Source organism: Periplaneta americana, chromosome 5, assembly GCF_040183065.1.
Source record: "Periplaneta americana isolate PAMFEO1 chromosome 5, P.americana_PAMFEO1_priV1, whole genome shotgun sequence".
Taxonomy (NCBI): Eukaryota; Metazoa; Arthropoda; class Insecta; order Blattodea; family Blattidae; genus Periplaneta; species Periplaneta americana.
This window is the reverse complement of record NC_091121.1, coordinates 186,725,489-186,747,482: the sequence shown is the minus strand read 5'-3', so window position 1 is coordinate 186,747,482 and position 21,994 is coordinate 186,725,489. Positions and strand designations below refer to the sequence as shown.

The 21,994-nt window shown below is 34.7% G+C and overlaps 1 protein-coding gene across 1 annotated transcript; it reads left to right on the top strand.

Moving 5' to 3' along the window:
* The first annotated feature begins 3,190 nt into the window (after positions 1-3,190).
* LOC138700336 (uncharacterized) lies at positions 3,191-21,830 on the top strand. The gene is made up of 3 exons (XM_069826893.1): positions 3,191-3,318; positions 9,253-9,347; positions 19,986-21,830. Exons 1-3 carry the CDS (start codon positions 3,267-3,269, stop codon positions 20,262-20,264), a joined length of 426 nt encoding a protein of 141 aa, XP_069682994.1. The 5' UTR covers positions 3,191-3,266; the 3' UTR covers positions 20,265-21,830.
* The last annotated feature ends 164 nt before the right edge of the window (positions 21,831-21,994 follow it).

Here is a 21,994-nt window from a genome sequence, read left to right as displayed (position 1 = left end):
GTGGGAGTAAAGCAATAGCTATTTCAGGTCATTGTGGATTGTAGGTGAAAGTTAAGAAAATATCAGGTTAGCTATGCTTTCGAACAATAGACATAGCATCTAGGTATAACCGCTGCATGTTTCCTGAATAAGAGATCTTGCTGAAATGATTGGGAGACTACAAAATCTTGTAGACCTCTTAATTTATCAGTAAGTAATACCTTTTAGTATTTTCTTAGAAATTGTAATTTTTGCGATTTCTCCAGACAATACTGATCTACCAAATAATGCTGGATTAATTTGTGTAACAATGAATGTTATCCCGTATATTTTCTGCAATATAGGCTGTTGTGAGGAATCTATTGCCGAGATGCGGAAAATGAGGCGAATGATATGTCAGAGTTGTAGAATCTTATATGCGCCCTAAATAAAATTGTCCATCGTAAATCGTTAGCAGTTTCAGTGTTTCATTCGTTGATGGTTGAGGGAAATAAACTTACTCACCACGGTAGCAAGAAGTGAAATGGCATGCTATTTTCCCTACAACAAAATATGCTTGGCAGCGATCACAAATCTAATCGGTTAAATCAAAGAAATATTAAAATAATTTTGATGTAGTTTAAAGACGCAGCTGAAATAGAAAGCATGACTCAGTTACTACCAGGAAAATTAGAGAATCAGACATATAAATATCTATATCACACTGCCATTAAATATATGAAAAAGACCCACACTACTTGATTAATAACTATAAAAGTATTCCATTTTTAATAACAATATTGTTACCTTACGTAAGTTTTATAGTTTTCAGTAACATATAGACTATATAGCCGCCTCTCAGTAAATTATAGAAATGAAGATCTAATTTAAGATATTCTCTACATCTACTTACATAACCTCAAATCGTTTCACTTTCATATAATCGATATAGCATTAATTAAAAATAGTCACATCATGGCATTAACTATAATAATGTTTCATTTCTAATGGTAATAATGTCATCAAACCACGTCAAGTTCTGTATATTTTAATATCCAATACACAGCTGTACTCAGAAAATAAAATACCGCAGAATCAGACCTGTAAATTATTTTTAGCAAGTCATCAAGTTTTTAATAACCAATTGATTTTGAGCTCTAATTATGTCGGCAATCCTGCAGGTCATTGCCTTCGTGTAATATTCTATTGTTTATTGTAGTGTGTGTTTTGTTTTATTCTGAAATAAAATTACTTATTTCTCAAAACTGACGAAAGATGGATTTTGGAAAATAGGAAAATGGTGTAAGAAAATTCACATTTCACTAAAAACTATTATTTTTCTGAAAAGCTTTCGATTCCAAGCTTAAAATGAGGGGTCAATCATTAAAATCCGTTCAGTCGTTTTCCCGTAATTTCCATTACCAGTTCAAGTTATATATACACTAGTGGCTTGTGCAGCAAATGCTGCTGCAAACTAAGTTCGTTAGACGTTCAAATAAACATTTTTCACATTTATTTTCAATGAAGAATACTTGTCTTTTTGATAGTTATTTGCTTCCATAATAATGAAGCATACTCCCTCTGAATGGATTTTTTTTAGGCCAAATACTTTTTCTTGAACCTATCCAACTTCAGTTTTTGAGTTTCAACGCGAAAACGCAAGTATCAATGTCAGGACGATAGCAGTAGCTATTTCAGGTCATTGTGGATTGTAGGCGAAAGTTAAAAAAATGTCAGGTTTGCTAAGCTTTCGAACAATAGCATTTTCGTATAGCTGCTGCATGTAGAACTTGAAATGTAGAGCGTAAAATCATTTTATCCTACTAAGTGATCTTGCTGAAATGATCTGGAGACTACAAAATTTTCTAGGCCTCTTAATTTATCAGTAAGTAATACCTTTTTATCTTTCCTTACGAATTGTAATTTTTGTGCTCTCTCGAGCCAATACTGAAGACAATGACATATCAGTATCTACACTACACCGCCATTAAGTATATGAAAAAAACCCAACCCCACTGGGTTAATAAGTATTTTTTTTATTTTTAATAACAATAGTATTATCTTAAGTTTTGTAGTTATATATAGCAGTCACTCAGTAAATTATAGAAATGAAGATCTAAATTAAGATATTCTCTACATTTACTTACATAACCTCAAAACGTTTCACTTTCATATCATCACTATTGCATCAATATTATGTACAATTAATGAAAAATAGACGCATCATGATATTAACTATAATAATATTTAATTTCTAATGGTAATAATGTCATCAAACCACCTTAAGTTTCGTAGATTTGAATATCCAATACACAGCTGTACTCAGAAAATTATACACTGCAGAATCAGTTTTCAATAACAAATTGAATTGAGCTCTAAATATGTCGGCAATCCTGCAGGTCATGGCCTTCGTGTAATAGCCTATTGTTTATTTTAGTGTGTGTTTTGTTCTGAAATTCAATCAAGTCGGCCGTGATTCAATAAAATTAGTTCTCAAAACTGACAACAGATGGATTTTGGAAAATAGGAAAATTATGTAGGAAAATTGACATTTCACTGAAAACTACTATTTTTCCGAAAAGTTTGGATGCCGGCATAAAAACGAGGGGTCACTCATTAAAATCCGTTCAGCCGTTTTCCCGTAATTTCCATTACCAGTTGAAATTATATATATCTGGATTAAGGAAAGTGAAATGTGGGTAGCCCAAAGAAACTTTGCAAAGACCAGTGAAATCTAGGAGGAGGTAACTCTTCTAATGTTCTAATCCCTACATAATTTGATGATGATGATGATGATTATCATGATTACTCTTATTATAGTTAGTAGTGGTAATAGTAGTGGTATTACGACGATGATGTTGTGTTCCTAATAATGTATTCGGCGAAACGAAGTGAAGGTCAATAGTAACACTTGCGTAAAACCTTATGTCATGAAGGCTTTTTTCTTATCACGTAATATTTTGTACGTAACAAGAAAAAGTATTCGTGATTCTAAAAGAATGCCTTACCCAAGAATGTTCTATCAGCAATAGATAAATATGAAATACACAATGTTATCTCTATGAAAAAAAAAAGTGATCTAAGTCATAGTATAATTATGGTAGTGGAAAAAGATACCTACAAGGTTCTATCGTTATACAAAATACGATTAGAATAATATTGAAACAACACGATAAGTTGTAATTTCATTCCCCTTAAAATCAAGTATGTTCCCCCCTCTAATCTAATCGTTTTCTTGTGCATATATATGCTAGTCCCGTAGAGAAAGAAAACAGGTTTTTGAAAACACTCCCTCGAAACCAACCACAATGAGTCTCCGAGTACTTCTGCTGGCTACAGTTCTTCTGTGTGTCTCCATTGGTAAGACAATTCCTTACACACAGTTACAAAATTAAGCATAAACGGAATTTATTGCTGTTCGTAAGAAATACAAACAATTTTATTACACAACCCCGAAAATTGTATTAATGAATAGGTGGAAAGTTATGTAGTACGTAAATGAAACAACCACTGTTTATGCAAAAAAAATGTATCAAGTGAAAGGGTATTGATATATAGTTAGCCATGGACCTTTGATGTAAGCAAAAGTGAAAGAAATCACAATGTCAAAGAATATGTTAGATACCGGTAGGTACATAGTTATTTCATGTTTGGTGATGATAACCTTAGTCACTTCTGTATTGTCAAATTTTAAAGAAATTATATGAAATAGTATTCAATTTTGATAAAATTGTGTATCGGTTAGTTGTAAAGAATCTATTTTTGAGACGACTTAAACACAGTTGCAGAAAATCTGATCAGGATATGATGAACGATCAAAGAGGGTGTGATTGACCATCAGTTCTATTTCCTTTGCAGAGAGAACAATCGGTATTTGATCGGAAATCAGTCTTCCATGAGATTTGATGAACATATATTTGCTGATTAGTGACTGATCATTGATCAAGTGTATGTCGTCTATAGTGAAGTTACAGTAATTTATATAAAACGTTGCTAATGACCTAATCATAAGCAATGGGTGTATAAACAGTCTGTAACTATACTTGGGAATTGCTTTGCAGTAGTTATATACACGAAACCCCTTGTTTAAAAGTTGTATATAGAGAAAAAATGGCCGCCCCTCTAACAGCTGTTCGTATCGACTGTCATTTTATGATAATGGTTGTCTAGTAACCACAGAAGAACAAATTAAAAAGCACAGAACAATTAGAATTTTATCATTGCTATAGCTATACACTTTGACCCAAATATAGCATGGTAATCAATCAGGCCAACTTGTATTATCGATACTTAGCGCAGCACACTAGCGCGCACTATCGGATGCAATAGAGAACTTCAGATATTCTATTACCTTTCGTAATGAAGTAATGATGAAAGTATGAAGTCGGTAGTTGTATTGTTTTAAAATGGCCTAATTGATACTTCTGATGAAATATTCAAGTAATATGAAGAAATATTCGGTAAATATTCATAAGGGATGGTGAATTAAGTCGTGATTTCAGACTGGGATCTAACAAATTATGTTTTTTGTCTTCTTCAACAAAACACCATGCGTCTTAATATTTTCTGTTACATTCATAAAGCCCTCTATGATATTTAATAAGGGGGAGTATTATTATTAGAAAAATTTGGCCCTCACGTTTTCAGTTCGGCTCATCTCTTTTATTTTATTCTATACAGATGGAATCTGTTTACTTCTACAAAAAACGACAAAATAGCAAAGCATTCACTTGTTTTTTTTTTTAGATCAGCGCCTACTCGATGCATTCGTTTTTCCTTTTTGAAGAGAATCGAATTGGCCGTGGTTGCTAAATAGCGCTGATGCCAAATGGATTTCTTTCTTAAATCAACAATTAATAAATCGAGACAAGCTGATTGGAGATTCACTTTCGTGCAAATCAATGAATAATCAAATAAATCAGACATAAACTGATTGTTGGTCAGGGACTAATTTGATTTGCATTTCTGCAACAGAACCTTAGACTAACAATTTCTAATTCGCTTTGCCCTCGTTTTGAAGAGGATTCTTACAACATCTTGAATCGTGTTGTAACAATGGGCGAAACACAGATGCATCACAGAGATCCAGAAACACTGAATGGAAACACTCTAGTTCTCCCGCCCAAATAAATGTCACGTTCAAAAATCGGAAGGAAAGATCCTCGCATCAGATATTTGTACAAGACGGAAATATTATAACAAACTACTTACGACACGGTAACATTGTGACGAGAGCAATTGTTCTTCACTATTAACTGAGCTTTGGGAAACTATTGTGGAGAAACTTCATGCTGAAATTTCCAAAGATGCAGCCTACTCTAAAAATGTGTCAAGTAGAAGTGGTAGGTATTGATACATAATTAGCCTTAAATTTTTGTTACAACAAAAGCTAAAGCGGTCACCATGTCGTTTGGTAATTGCTACGCCACGTTTTGTGATAAAAAAAAGTTTAATCTAATCTATATTCTGAACTTTTAAAGGAATTGTGTCACATAATATACATCGTCCGGTGATAAAGTAGCTATTCTATTTTTTAAGGTTTGTTCGGAAAGGAAATTTATGCAGATATGATGGATAATGTAAGGAATCATTGTCCTTTATATAACGCCATAAAAATTCCGTTGCGTAATTTAAGAAAGGAAGATCGAAGATGAAGATCGTGTTTGAAAGACTTCTTTCTGTGACAACTACAGAGAAGATCGATGCCGTGCATGATATGAGTTTGGACAATCGACGAATTGATCTCAAACGTATAAAATTTTCTGTAGATATGTTTTCGGATATCTAAATGCCTTAACGCTGGCCTGAAACGACTCAAAGTGACAATTTCCAAGTCGATTTTCCGCCGTTTTAAAGAGGATTCATCTAACGTCTTGAACTGTGTTGTAACTATAGACGAACATAATCCAACATTGCGATCCAGGAACAAAAAAAAAAAAAAGAAAAGAATGGAAACACACTGATTCTTCCACCCAAAATATTGCTTTCGAAAATCGGCAGGAAAGACCCTCATATCAGTTTTTTTGGTATAATTAAATAACTGGGAGAAAAAAGAGCGTTTGGCGTCTAACGTATTGCGTTTTTCAAACTATGAGCTCCGTAAAAATTAATTCACTACCTCATCGCTGGATGCTAGGAGATCCATAAAAAAATTCATGTTCAACACTGTTCTTGCACCCTCATCTTTCAGCGTCAAGCACAACATTATGTACAAGCAAGATGAACAAACCATTATCTCGGAAGAAGAAGGTATTGACTATGTTGAGAGTAAATGAAGAGTCCACTGTAAGAATGATGGATGTCACTTTCTTGTCATAAAATGAACCAAGACTGTCAATGCATAGCTTAAGACATATAGAATGTACATACAGAGTTATATGGCATTAACACTGATAGTCATTGTCCAGTAACGATCGGAAAATTACAGTTAAGCTTTGAGCGCTATGCATTTCAAACTTTCAATTGCTTGTCCTGCAAAATGTGTTCCAAATGACATCCATCATTCTTGCAGTGGACTCTTCAAATGTAAAGGAAACTAAATCCAGAACTGTGGAAAAGAAATATTGCTAAACAACGTCTAAATTGTTGTGAAACAAATGTATCAGTACATACAGGGAAGAAAATACCAACCAAGAAATATAAGCCAGTAGTATAATCATAGTTTTACTTTTCAAAGTTACAAAGACCTTCATTTGAGTGATATTCCTAAACCAGGTATAAATCCTGCTAAAAAATAAAAACCAGATGTGTTGTCTTTGTGTACATTTTTGAAACAAGAAAATGCTGACTGAATTATGTGTGTTGTAAATATGGGCTGTGTGAATAGCACTGGCCGAAATGAGAATTCAGAATCTGCATGTTCAAATAATCCAGTAAACAAGAAAAATGTAAAAGTTCCAACATGAAAGTCTGGGCATTGTGCCTTCTATGCAACAACAGCTCATATATGAGCCTTGTTGTCAGCATCTTGGAGCACAATACCACATCACACATTGGACAGTTTTTGGGCTCATGTTCGGTGCCCGTGGCACGATCCCACGTGAAACTTTAAATCAACTTAAACAATATAAAATTTCTGAAGCAACGATTGATGCCATAGGATCTCACGTGTTAAAATCATCCTTAGCTATAATTAGTAATCATTTGTAACCAACAAAATTGTTATTGTAAATGATTTCCTACTTTTTCTTATCTTAATGTTTTTTCCTTTTTCTTTCCAAGTGTCACAAAATTGTTTTGTTTACTTATTATTCTTTATGAATTGATTAGGAGGCCGATCTATCGAAACTTTATTTAGGGCTGTTTTTGTTTAAACAAATTTCATTCTTTTCAAAAGTCCATATTTTTTAAAAATGGTTTGATTTGGTGTGATGGTACTTCAAAATGTTGACAATATGTATTCTCTTACTAATAAATACATTTTAGTACATTCATATGTTGTTGTTCACGTCGTACAAAATTTTATCCAATATTCTTTCGAGAAGATTAACTCCATATGTAGATGAAATTATTGGGGATCATCAGTGTGGTTTCAGGCGTAATAGATCAACTATTGACCAGATATTTTGTATTCGACAGATATTGGAGAAAAAATGGGAGTATAAGGGTACAGTGCATCAGATATTCATAGATTTCAAAAAGGTATATGACTCAGTTAAGAGAGAAGTTTTATATGATATTCTTATTGAATTTGGTATTCCCAACAAACTAGTTCGATTAATTAAACTGTGTCTCAGTGAAACTTACAGCAAAGTCCGTATAGGCCAGTTTCTGTCAGATGCGTTTCCAGTTCACTGTGGACTAAAACAAGGAGATGCACTATCACCTTTACTTTTTAACTTTGCTCTAGAGTATGCCATTAGGAAAGTCCAGGATAACAGCTGCTTGTCTATGCGGATGACGTGAATATGTTAGGAGAAAATCCACAAATGATTAGGGAAAACACGGGAATTTTACTGGAAGCAAGTAAAGAGATAGGTTTGGAAGTAAATCCCGAAAAGACAAAGTATATGATTATGTCTCGTGACCAGAATATTGTGCGAAATGGAAATATAAAAATAGGAAATTTGTCCTTTGAAGAGGTGGAAAAATTCAAATACCTGGGAGCAACAGTAACAAATATAAATGACACTCGGGAGGAAATTAAACACAGAATAAATATTGAAATGCGTGTTATTATTCGGTTGAGAAGCTTTTATCATCCAGTCTGCTGTCAAAAAATCTGAAAGTTAGAATTTATAAAACAGTTATATTACCGGTTGTTCTGTATGGTTGTGAAACTTGGACTCTCACTTTGAGAGAGGAACATAGGTTAAGGGTGTTTGGGAATAAGTTGCTTAGGAAAATATTTGAGGCTATAAGAGGGATGAAGTTACAGGAGAATGGAGAAAGTTACACAACACAGAACTGCACGCATTGTATTCTTCACCTGACATCATTAGGAACATTAAATCCCGACGTTTGTGATGGGCAGGGCATGTAGCACGTATGGGGGAATCCAGAAATGCATATAGAGTGTTAGTTGGGAGGCCGGAGGGAAAAAGACCTTTGGGGAGGCCGAGACGTAGATGGGAGAATAATATTAAAATGCATTTGAGGGAGGTGGGATATGATGATAGAGACTGGATTAATCTTGCTCAGGATAGGGATCAATGGCGGGCTTATGTGAGGGCGGAAATGAACCTTCGGGTTCCTTAAAAGCCAATAAGTAAGTAATATGTTCAAAATGTACTCGTCAGTGGGCTGGACAGTAATAGAGCATACGAGTAATTATGAAAACCACACATAAATAACATAAATCCAAACTTCGACTTTTATTACCCTCTATCCTGTTTTAAATTTGTAATACTCCTTAATACTAGTTTGTGTTACTACTTGAAATAACCTGTAATTAACATTAGTCTTTGCAGTTTTATTCTCTTCATCTCTAATCAACAATACAATACCATAATCCAAGTTGCCAGGTGACGGTAGAAAACAAAAGATGTGGAACAAATGAATGAAACGTATAACAAATGAATGCTCTTTCAGATTTAAGTATCAAAGTAGGAGTATCATTTGAAATTTCAAAGGGGGAATGCAAAACGGTGAAGTGGTGCAACCTAACGTGAAATTAACTTCCCTCCTAATATCTAAACTGAAGTGTTTTTTGTTTAAATTAAATGTAATTGAAGTACATCGTTATTTGGAGTGGGAACTTTTGAAATGAAAGCCCGGCTTGTGTGTAGTCGTTAATTTAGTAGGCCTATTTAATTAAAAAATGAAATGATAGAAATACTGATGTTTCTTTTGCAGGAGCGCAAGTTTCAGCAGAGGAAACCACCACCACAAGTCCCAGCACCGCCACTGAGAAGTCACAAGGAGGAATTATAGGTCATATAATATGTTTCGTAAGTTAATCTTTTGTTGAAAATGATAATGGCTATTGCACTCAGTTATTAACATAGCAAGATGGCGCTACCAACAAAGTGCATGAACTTGGAACAGACACTATCTTCGCAAATCAAGATTTCAGGTATAACTCCCTGTAAAGTTGATTTGAATAATTTCGAGGGAAAAATTGTTCCGGGGCCGGGCATCGAACCCGGGACCTTTGGTTCAACGTACCAAGGCTCTACCAACTGAGCTACCCGGGAACTCTACCCGACACCGATCCAATTTTTCCCTCTATATCCACAGACCTCAAAGTGGGCTGACAACCGTCAAGCAACCAACTTCGAGTGCACACTAACTCCGTGTGACTTAAATTGTGGTTTTCTGTTAACGAACAGTGACGTGTATTATGCAAATCAAGAAATTATTCAAATCAACTTCACAGGGATTAATACCTGAAATCTTGATTTGCATAATACACGTTAACAGAAACCCACAATTTAAGTCACACAGAGTTAGTGTGCACTCGAAGTTGGTTGCTTGACGGTTGTCAGCCCACTTTGAGGTCTGTGGATATAGAGGGAAAAATTGGATCGGTGTCGGGTAGAGTTCCCGGGTAGCTCAGATGGTAGAGCGTTGGTACGTTAAACCAAAGGTCCTGGGTTCGATGCCTGAAATTATTCATACACTATCTACTAACTTCACTCACTCACAAGGAAGTCATGATGTAAAACAAAGTTTATACAGGGTTAACCATAAATAATTAATAATGTCATTAATTTTAGAGGGCTATTCCTAGAAATATTTCAAACAGAAAAGTTTAATACAATTATTTTCATCGTTTTTGCTTTCTTTTCGAGACAAAAATTGCTTTATGTGAAACATTCCATAGCGTGTTTTGGGAAAGCCATTGATTGAATTTCCAATATGCTTAGTCAATTTAATAGAGCAATGTATTATGATGGCAAAAGTAATGGCAGTTTGTGGCAAAAACCTTGTACGGGCAAAAATAGTTTTTTTTTGGGGTAGGTTATTTTACGACGCTTTATCGACAGCTTAGGTTATTTTAGCGTCTGATTGAGATGAAGGTGATAATGCCGGTGAAATGAGTTCGGGGTCCAGCACCGAAAGTTACCCAGCATTTGCTCATATTGGGTTGAGGGAAAACCCCGGAAAAAACCTCAACCAGGTAACTTGCCCCGACCGGGAATCGAACCCGGGCCACCTGGTTTCGCGGCTGGACGCGCTAGCCGTTACTCCAAAGGTGTGGACTGCCAAAATAGTGGTTAATAACAAAATAATAGAACAAGTGACAGATTTTGTATATTTACGAAGTCATATTTCTTTGTATAATTATTAGAGCTAGGATTTTGATGAAATTGCATCTTTTTTCTAGTAAACGAAAAACATTGCTGCTTTAGTATTTCCTATATGTTATGCGATGGACTGAGTGTTTCAAAAATTATTTGTTAGGGCATTTTTTACCTCTTACAAATCATAAGAGCATTTTTTGTTTTATTCGGTCATTTTCATCTAATTCTGGCCATAAATCCCCATTATTAATATAAAATAGGCCTAATATTTATTTCCTTTGATTTTTTTCTCTACATATTTTTCAATTAATAGACTACCCATTATTTTGTACGATATTTTAATCGTTTTTCTGCACAAATATTGCCATTTTAACGTAGTACACCCCACGTAATGGATCAGTCCAACACCCCTTCAATATAGACTCCTATATACCTGCTAATTCCGGATAAGAGTGGCCTTGTGGTAGACTACACGGAAACTAAAAATAAAGTAAATTCATGGTGCTACAGCCCATGAAGGGCCAAGACCGACCAGCCGACTGCTGACCTCACGTCCACATGCCGACGCAGAGGTGAACGATCATACATGGAAACTACATCAGATAAAATAATTAATTAAAGTGTACTACTTAAAAAAATTATGTAAAATTAAATAAACTTGAATGTTGGTACTAGGATTTACTAGTCTAAATATTAAGTAGTACAAAACCTCTTTTTCTACTAAGCCAATTATGTAAGATCAATTTTAAAGCATTTTAAGGGCATTTTTGAAAGATTTTTAGTTCATAAATGCATTTTTAGGTCATTTTTTCATGATTTATAGATCATCAAAATCCTAGCCCTAATAATTATCAAAAATACATAAACAAAAATATAATGAAATATAATCAATTAAATGGTATCTTGAGAAGGAACTTTGGAAAACAAATGCGAAAAGAGGTCCAAATCCGATTTCACAATATAGTATGAAAACCAGCTCTGTTATCTGGCAGTGAATGTTGGACACTGTGACAAAAGGAAATAAATAGAATCCACGCGTCACAAATGAGATTTCTACGATCGCTGACAGGAGTTACCTTGCGGGACCGCATTAGGCGCGAAGACATGAGAAATCAGTGGGACGTTGACATTATCAACGTAAATGGAGAAACCACCTTCTTAGGCCCGATTGTATAAACCATTTAATCTTAGATCAGAGGTTAAATTAATCCTTGTTTCAGCTGAACTTGGAATTTTGTGTTGTATAAAGTCTAATCTGAGATTAATTTGTCTCAAACTAAAGTCAACTTTGACTGAAGAAATTTCTCCGATTAAGTTAGATGATCCAAGTTCAGTTATTTCTTTTCTTTTTGAAATATACGAGTGACAGATTGTGCAAATAAAATATCCATTATTATTAATATTAATAGGTATGTTAGGTACATTTATATATATTTCTTTCAATTTCTTGCCTTAATACACAAACATTCTTATATTTTATAAGGCTCTATCGTGTTCAGAAGTATCAAATAACATAACCTATAATTATATTATGTTTATAACAACCATTAATTATTAATGGATATGATAGGTACATTCATAAATGTTCAATTAACTGTATTACTAAATGAAAATTGTCGTTTTATAAAGCTTTATTATGTTTAGCAGTATCAAACACCATAACATGATAACAACTTGGAGAACAGTCAACCTTCTTCTTATTGTCCGCCATTATTTACATTGCACAAAAAACCAGTGTCTCCAACAGAGTGTACGGAAAGTCGCCAAAAAGTAGTTGTAAAGTCGCTAGATTTCTCATTATCAACAAAGAAAGATTAAATTTTGTCACTATGGGGTGCTAAAAAGGTCACTAAATCCCTATTTAAGCAATATAAAAGTTAAAAGAAATTGTTGTTGAAAAAGAGTTATAGTCGCTAGATTGGCAACACTGAACAAACCTGTATAGCATGGTCCGCGCATGACGTATTTCACCTGTTTATGCGATGTTGCCAAATCCTTTTCACGTGAACTTAGATTGCATTTGAACCAAGATAATTTGATCGCAGAAAAGTTTTGTACAACAGAAGAAGTGTCTGAACTCGGTTTACTTTTCGATCTTCGATCAAAGTTGATCTTCAGTCAGGGAGTTTTATACAATTGGGCCTTAGGATGCCTGAACATCGTTTACCGAAGAGACTTTTGCATTACCATCCACGAGGACGAAGAGATTTAGGCAGACCTCACCGACGTTGGGCGGAGCAATTCCATTTGTAGTTCACAGACGGGAAACGACCCAAAAATGTGTATTGGCAGAAGAAGAAGAAGAAGAAGAAGAAGAAGAAGAAGAAGAAGAAGAAGAAAAAGAAGAAGAATGTATTACGATAATAAGTGACTGAAATAATTTTAGATTTGTCATTTAGTTGTGCAGAAATTTTATTCTAACAGATGTAACTTTCGTTTCGATTTTTTTTTTTTTTAATATTTGGAAGATGCTTATGAAGATTACTGTACTAGCTTCAGTCAGCAAATTTCAGAGCTTAATTCATCTGGGCCTGGATTATTTGATTGCCAATTGAACAATTAAATGGATTACCTCAATTCAATTTTACAAGTTTCACAAAAAAAAAAAAAAAAAGTAGTTCGTACTCAGTATCAGCGTATTCCGAACCTCACCTGACCGGTGGACAACAATTACGTCACGCTGCAGCGAAATAGGAACAAAACTGCTGGAAGATTCGATGGCCATCATGGCGGCTGTACAAGTTGTTGTCTGTGCTACTCTAACAAGATTTTGCGAAATTTCCGTACTGTCATCTTGTTCAAAGAAAAGAGAGCATAAACAATTTATTTCCTGAATCGGTAGTAATAACTGGTCCGTTGACATGTTCGCTCATAAGCCATTAACATACTGTTTTTACGTTGTGCTCATTACAAACAATACACACCGCCATGACACAACAGTACACGATGTCATTCGTCTGCTAATTCCCGCCCTATACAAGAACCAATCAGATTCACTGATGGAGACTGCCACCACCTCTGCAAGTTGATGGCACCGGTGCGACACCAGTGGAGCATCAATGACGTCATCGTTGAAATTCGGAACACCGTGATGTCATCAGATGAGTTTCGGAATACGCTCTATGTTGTCTCAAAGAGAGTCAATATTGAATAATTTCAAGGGAAAAATTGTTCTAGGGCTGGGTAACGATCCCGGGACCTCTGGTTGAACGAACCAGCGCTCTGCCAACTGAGCTACCCGGGAACTCCACCCGACACCGTCTCAACTTTTCCCTTTGTATCCACACAACTCGAGTGGGCTGACGAAACGCCAGAGACCCACATCGAGTGCACACAAACTCTGTGTGACTTGGAATTGTGGTTTCCTGTTAACGTACACAGTGACGTATATATTATGAAAATCTAGTCTTTCAGGTGAAGCTTCCTGTAAAGCAGATTTGAATAATTTCAAGGGAAAAATTGTTCTAGGGCCGGGTATCGATCTCGGGACCTCTGGTTGAACGAACCAGCGCTCTCCCAACTGAGCTACCCGGGAACTCCACCCGAGCGCTGGTACGTTCAACCAGAGGTCCCGGGATCGATACCCGGCCCTAGAACAATTTTTCCCTTGAAATTATTCAAATCTGCTTTACACGAAGCTTTACCTGAAAGACTAGATTTGCAGAGTCAATATTGATTATACAAATTGTTTCGATTATTTATACCGTCTTCAACGATTTGTGAAAGAAAGTGGAACCTATGTTGAGCTCTGTTCTCTGCTAGCACGTGAAAAATTGGTTATTTCAGTATAGGTAACAATGCAATCAATGATCCCGAATTGTTGAAACTTGTCTAGTTTCGTTTTGCTATTCCATCGTGTAATGGCGATGTTGAAAGTGTATCTTCTCTTATGCGGTCCAAAGAAAGAAATAGATTAATTTAGTCCTGTTAAGAATATTTTCGTTAGCCAGTATAATTTTAAAGATAGTCTTACGAACAATTTTATTCCTATGTAAAAGGAATGCCAATGCTGTTAAATAAAATAAAGTAGGTATCTCTAAGTTCGCCACTCGTCATTTTCGTTAAAATACGATATTTGGCCAAAAGTTGGCAGCAGTAACTTGATACATAATGCATTAGAACTTCGTTGAATACGCAAGGTGCATTACCAGTATCTCTTGCCATGAGGTGGTCGCAATATTGTGTTAACTGTGGTTGCCGGTATAAGATTTTGTCCGTAAGGATCCGTTTCAGCCAACGTAACAAGTAATGCATTTACATTGTGTAATATGTCATTTTAAAGCCTATTTTATGTACTTTCTGCCTGTATTTTTAGAATTACATTTACTATAGCAATGTCCTACTTTATAACATTATTATTAAATGTTGAAACTGTTCTTAAGTTCGCCACTGCAGCTTCTTCCATGGCCAACTCCAGACCGCTGTATTCATTGCTGCTTCTTTGAGATCGTTTTAAGCAGTTGGCAATTTAAATAACTGATCGCATTTTAACTTTAGTATTTAAATCCGTGATATTTAGAGTTTTTTATAGGTAGTAAAGGAAATCTATAATTATTAATCCTGTGATAATTTATTGAGGCGCTTAGAAGCAAAGGTGTGTAAGTGACATTTCTAAAAAAATTGCTCAAGTGCATCCAGGGTAAACTAAAGCATTTAAAATTTCAGTGGTGAAGGGAATCTACTGGAAGCAAGTAAAGCGATAGGTTTGGAAGTAAATCACGAAAAAACAGTGTATATGATTATGTCTCGTGACTAGTATATTGTACGAAATGGAACTATAAAAATTGGAAACTTATCTTTTGAAGAGGTGGAGAAGTTCAAATATCTTGGAGCAACAGTAACAAATATAAATGATACTCGGGAGGAAATTAAACACAGAATAAATATGGGAAATGCCTGTTATTATTCGGTTGAGAAGCTTTTATCATCCAGTCTGCTGTCCAAAAATCTGAAAGTTAGAATTTATAAAACAGTTATATTACCGGTTGTTCCTTATGGTTGTGAAACTTGGACTCTCACTTTGAGAAAGGAACAAAGATTAAGGGTGTTTGAGAATAAGGTGCTTTGGAAAATATTTGGGGCTAAGCGGGATGAAGTTACAGGAGATGGAGAAAGTTACACAACACAGAACTGCACGCATTGTATTCTTCACCTGACATAATTAGGAACATTAAATCCAGACGTTTGAGATGGGCAGGGCATGTAGCACGTATGGGCGAATCCAGAAATGCATGTAGAGTGTTAGTTGGGAGTCCGGAGGGAAAAAGACCTTTGGGGAGGCCGAGACGTAGATGGGAAGATAATATTAAAATGGATTTGAGGGAGGTGTGATATGATGGCAGAGACTGGATTAATCTTGCTCAGGATAGGGACCAATGGCGGGCTTATGTGAGGGCGGCAATGAACCTCCGGGTTCCTTAAAAGCCAGTAAGTTAGTAAGTAAGTAAGTAAGTAAGTAAAGGGATATATCTTTAACCACATCGCACATTAACATTTAAAATTATAACTTCACGGAATTTACGAATGCTTTGTCACTTTTAATCACATTTTGTGGAAAATAACGTAAGTGCACTTCCACCTCTTTGCTTCAGACCGCCTAAATTCTAAAACTTTGTTCAATTCCTACTATGACCATTTTTTCGGTATTAAAACGTATTAAATCTGTACTCTGCTGTTATTAAAATAATATCTGAATTTACAACAGGCACACAAGTGGCGAACATAGGGAACATAATATGCGTCCTAAATTCACCAGTTGCATCCTCCCGTCTCTCTTTTTTTTTTCTTTTTTTTTCTTTTACAAGAAGGAGTGCCTTACTCTTCACCAGATTTTTTATTTAAGATGCTCATTGGTATGAATATTGCGACTTTTTTTACTTTCGAAATATGACTTCATAAAAAATTTAATAATAAATTTGCTTAAGGTTGCGGACTTAGGCAAGTTTAACTTATTAAATGCCAATGTCGCTATTTTTTTAAATCTAATTCCACAGACTTACAAATATCACTGATTGTTTTAAGAATTGTACATGTTTATTGTTATTTTGAGAAGGAGAACGACATCTCGCGCCGTTTCACAGAGATTGATAATCACCAAGCTGCGGATTTTTAGCCACTAAAACAGTTGAAATAAGCAGGAAAAATAGGTATTCAAAATTCTAAAATAGGCATCTCTGGAACTCTCTACCACAACATGTCAGAGACTGTCGGACATTGTCTAGTTTCAAAAATAAATTAAAATTGCACTTTTTCAACTCAGATTCCTTTCAGTTATAAGCCCTTTTCTCTGCCATAGTTTTGTAAAAATATAGGCTATATATTTCTTTTCCTTCCTTTCTCCTTTTTGTTCACTTTAACAGCTGACGAATTTATTATCATAGTCTTTTATTGTGAATTTTATTTAATTTCCTTTCTTTTTTTTTCTTTGTTATTATTTTATTATATTCTATTTTGTTATATTCTTCCTTACGTTTTCCATATTACCCATTTGTACTAAACGAGTTGCTTTCACTATATTCCAATGTATTTTACTTTCTTTTTTTCTTTTATGGTATTATTTTCATGTTGTTTAGTGTCGATTTTATTATGCTTATTATTTCTCTTTGTAATATGTTAGTATTCTGTTCTGTAACTTTTTTCTTAAATTTTAACTGCTTGAATACTTTGTGAGCTGGTAGAGTGTAAGAGAAGGCCATATGGCCTTAACTCTGCCAGTATAAACAAAGAATTATTATTATTATTATTATTATTATTATTATTATTATTATTATTATTATTATTATTATTATTTAAAATGGCACTAACAATTTTTAATTCTCAACGGCTAACACGACCATAGCGTAGCATTATACACAACTTTCTATAGGAATGTCATTATGGCAGTGAATAATTAATATTCGTCCAAATGTTGTACTGAGAACTGATGTCTATTGTCTGTAAGAATGTTCTTAAATTGGGAGAAACTCCCTTCCACTTCACATGAAGTGATGGGGCAATACTTCAGGGATCCAGTCTCAGCTGGGGACCAAACCAGTGGGAACGCAGTAACGTCAATGTATTTTCCAGTCAGTTCTTCTGATGACTTTTGCTTTGGCATATCTCCACGATATACCTCATGTATTACAGCAGAAAACTCAACTCCATACTCAATTCACAAACTCACAAAACGGATACACAGTTTAAAACAACTACCACAATGATTCATGCGGCTTTCGAAATACATTTTTCCTTATTGGTTTATTTTAAATTATTTGATTTCTCTGCGCTCTGGTGGCAATAAAACGTAACACACAGAATTATCAATAGTTCTATGTCACTTCCCTCTGCTGGATAAAAAACAAACAAATTACAGATTTTAAAAAATATCGATAGAATAGTCAGTAAATTCAAGTATAATACATAATACGGATATATAGGCAAGTTTTAGGCATTTACTAGTGAAATAGGCAATTGAAGCGTCGGCTGGAACAACGTTATAAGTTACATTTGGTAAAATTTACAGGAGCTGCAAAAATGTGTACACGTACAACGTTGTTCTTATAGGGTAGCAAACTTTTGAGTGGACAAATTTCACGTACTGCATTGATGGACAGTTGCAAGCCAAGGAGTATAGCAAGGTAACATGACACACAACATTATTACGCGGAAACACGCCGAATGAAAATTTTGTAACTTACAACATTGTTCCAACCGACGCTTCAATTATAGGCACTATAGAATTTGCATATAATACTCACAATGTCTTAAAATGGATATGTAGCCTAAAATCTTCCACCTTCAGGTTAAGGATTAAAATAGGCATATAGGCATAAATCCGCAGCTTAATAATCACTAGACTTCGTGGAATTGCCACGAGAATCGTAAGGTTTACTATGCACGCGGTATAGATTGCATGAGAAGGGGGCGAGCAACGGATGGAGTATGCCTCTGATGTAAACACTGAGCAGTATACTGCGGTTACAATAAAACCTGTATCCTGCATTCAAGAAATATAATGAATGATCATTGAAGTAGGAAATGTCTAAACATGTAAATAGACAATTATTTTGTAGTGAGATATATTAACTCGTAAAATTTAATGTAATATACTCACATCATTCTTGAATATGTGCATTGCAGTGAAGAGTTACGTACATTTTGAGCGACTGCAAAGTCAACCTCCTCCGATGGTCACTTAAACAGTTTTTATTTTGGGAAAATGTAAGTTCAACATCACACGATGTAATACGTGCATATTTGAAGAACTGAAAGTCACTACTTTTTAGTACACCAACTTCAGACGTCTTGTCGTGACCTGATAGTACATCATTTATAATACGAAGTTGTGAATAGGCAGAATTTTTAGCAATAATGTTTCTCAACTTACATTTCACTTTTTCTGAAATTAGTGAATTGTTATTTTGGATAACGGTTTGTAATAGTTTATACACTATATTAAGGGCTTCTGAGAGGTGTAGATTAGACGATTCTAACAGGGTGATGCTTTTAGACGCGATTTTAAAATTAGAATCAATGAACAGAATATCTTCCAATAGCTGTTCAGAAGGCAATGATTTTATAGCTGCAACAGCGGAACTGTCTGTGCTACCCAATGCATCAATTACCTCCATTATTTTGCCGTAATATTCTGCATAATAATTAACAGCATCCAACCACGTTTTCCAACGGGTCAAGACTGGCTGCGGGGGTAAGGGTATTCCAGGGGCAATTGTTTGGAACAGCAACACTCTCATTGTAGTTTGATTGAATTCTTGTCTGCACTGAACAAATGTGAAGCTTTGACTATTCTAACCACAGTAACGCAAAAACAAGTGCTTACATAGGCATACATTAGCTGTAGCTGCTCTATCTATTTGGACCGGTCACAACTCTTAACATGAACTGCTTATACTACGAGACCGGGCGGTCGCTCACCTCCTCTATACTACCGTACGTCGGCAACCTGATTGCATGCTGCGTGTGGCAATTCAACGAAGTCTAATAATCACTATCTTCTTGAAGCAAAAGTATTCTTTTATTCGTCTTGGGTTTGTTCGAATGTTGTATCATGACTTTTTTTTTTTTTTGGAAAGAATTAAGTGATAAAAATTTTAAGTAACGTTATCTTTAGGATTCTTTTCTCATTCATTACAAAATTTGTTAATGTTTCTCAAGCGTTTCGGGCAAAAAATGCTGCTCCCCCCCCCTAAATTCTGCCGCCCCGGGTCAACTGCCCCGGTATGCCCACTGGCAAATATTGGGGCCTGTACATATCAGAATTCGAACCTTGGCAATAAGAGAAAATAAGTGTAAGTTTAAATGCACTGCTTGTTTAATAATGATTTTAATTATTCTGTTTAATAGGTACGTGACACAATTTTGAATATAATCAAAGGATTCGCTGGAATTCCAATTAAAATATTTGAGGGGATTGCGGAGCAAATCAAAAAGGTCTTAGGCGGTGCTGGACACGGCTCTACTACAGTTGCTGCTCAACCAATCGCTGTTGTTCTTACTACAGCCGCTCAAGGTGCCGCCGCTGCTACTACTACAGCTGCTCATGGTGCCGCCGCTGCTACTACTAAAGCCTTTAATGATGTCGCCGCTGATACTACTACAACGGCGAAGCCAATTATTTTCTAATTGTTACAACGATAAATTGAATATAGATTTATATATGTATAAATCACTAATATCTGTATAATTAATTCGCACTTACTAAGGATACCGTCAAAGCAAGCTGTATTCCATTACATTATTACTAATAGTAACTGAAAGCAGGAACAAGCATTGGAAGATCCAAAAAATCTGGCGTAAACAATTTTTATGTAGGCTATCTAAAACTGGGCCAAATTATATAAACTACATCACGAATACAATAACAACAATAGAACTTTTATTTAATATAATATATTATTAAATTAGTTTCCAATGTTATAATTCAATACATGAGTAAATGTTCAGGTTAGCTCGTTCCATAATTTTGACGAATGCAATATCTGTGTAACATTATAAATGTGTTTGATACACTATTTTTATATAACAGAATTATGAAATAATTAATCAAGAAATAACATTAAAGGCTCATTCAAATCAAAATTAAACATAGCGTAAGCGTTAATTTAAAAACGTAAACTTTACAGTAAAATCAAGAACATTCACGATGGCAACATCAACATAAAAAAAAAAAAACGCAAAGATACTTGGTAACCATGGAAACATAACAACGACGCCATTTCCTCATATTCTGTCGTATACTTCAGCGCTCCACGATTGTGTACTGTTTGCAAATCACGTAAGCATAAGCATGAAAGTTTGTAGTTCGGAAAATTTCATGTTAACGTCTTACGGTAATGTTAATGTCAGTGTTTATGTGAATCATTGTGAATGATCCCATTTGGTAGCCTGGGCACAAACTTCTGTGTTTATGTTACAGTTATGTTTAATTTTCATTGTGAGTGGGTAGTTTGATATCATGGTATATGAAGAATGAGTTATTATGACAGCAAATTTTATTGCACAGAAATCGTTTAATAATGTAAATTTTGTGGCACAAGTTACACTTTAATTGGTATGGTAATATCTTACGGTACTGGTACAATAATGTGGCATACTATACACGATTTTGAAATATAATAAATACTGTTTATAGTTCTGGTATACTAAACATATTTATTAAAGTTTTACCATAGCAACGGTCTGAAAAGCACAAGAACAGCTGCCAGATGTACACTGAAACCAAAAAGGCATTGCAAAGGAAAGAGATTTTAGAGAAACAAGTCTTCATTATAAATCGAAAACAAACATTATGATTACTTTAAATTTATATTCAAATTCTTTATTATATCGTCGTTGTTGTACTAAAGAAATTAAATAAATGAGAATAATTATAAAAATGATTACATTTATTGGAGTACACAGGGTATACACACAGAAATTGTACCGGTGATAGGGACGGTGTTCATGGAAAAAAAAAAATGTTTTCAGAACATGTAATAAAATTAAGAATTCTTCAGAAACACTGTTCTTCTTTATTAATAATAGTTTTTTAACCACACACAAAAGTAGATAGGAACATTCTAATTATTTTAAAATAATATATAGCGTAAGTGATGTGAATAGATGAAAATTGAAATCAAATAACTACATATCTATAACAAAAAATTTAAAAATTAGCTCTGATTCATTAATAAATAAATTTAATCTTTATGAGGTGTGTGTTGTTCGTTTGTTTTCCTAACTTGAATCCAATAATTTTTTGTCATATTCTAAGCTGAAGCACTTTCTTTTCTGAAAATATTTTAATCACAAATTGTGGGGTTACTACTGAGATTTGAACAAACTTCATTATTACTTCCCGATTTAGAATTAGG

Bases quoted from the DNA above. Each gene is read 5' to 3' on its own strand.
- LOC138700336 (XM_069826893.1), top strand. From the start codon at position 3,267: ATGAGTCTCCGAGTACTTCTGCTGGCTACAGTTCTTCTGTGTGTCTCC. The intron at 3,319-9,252 runs GTAAGACAATTC...TTTCTTTTGCAG, and splicing joins TCTTCTGTGTGTCTCCATTG to GAGCGCAAGTTTCAGCAGAG. The intron at 9,348-19,985 runs GTAAGTTAATCT...TCTGTTTAATAG, and splicing joins TAGGTCATATAATATGTTTC to GTACGTGACACAATTTTGAA.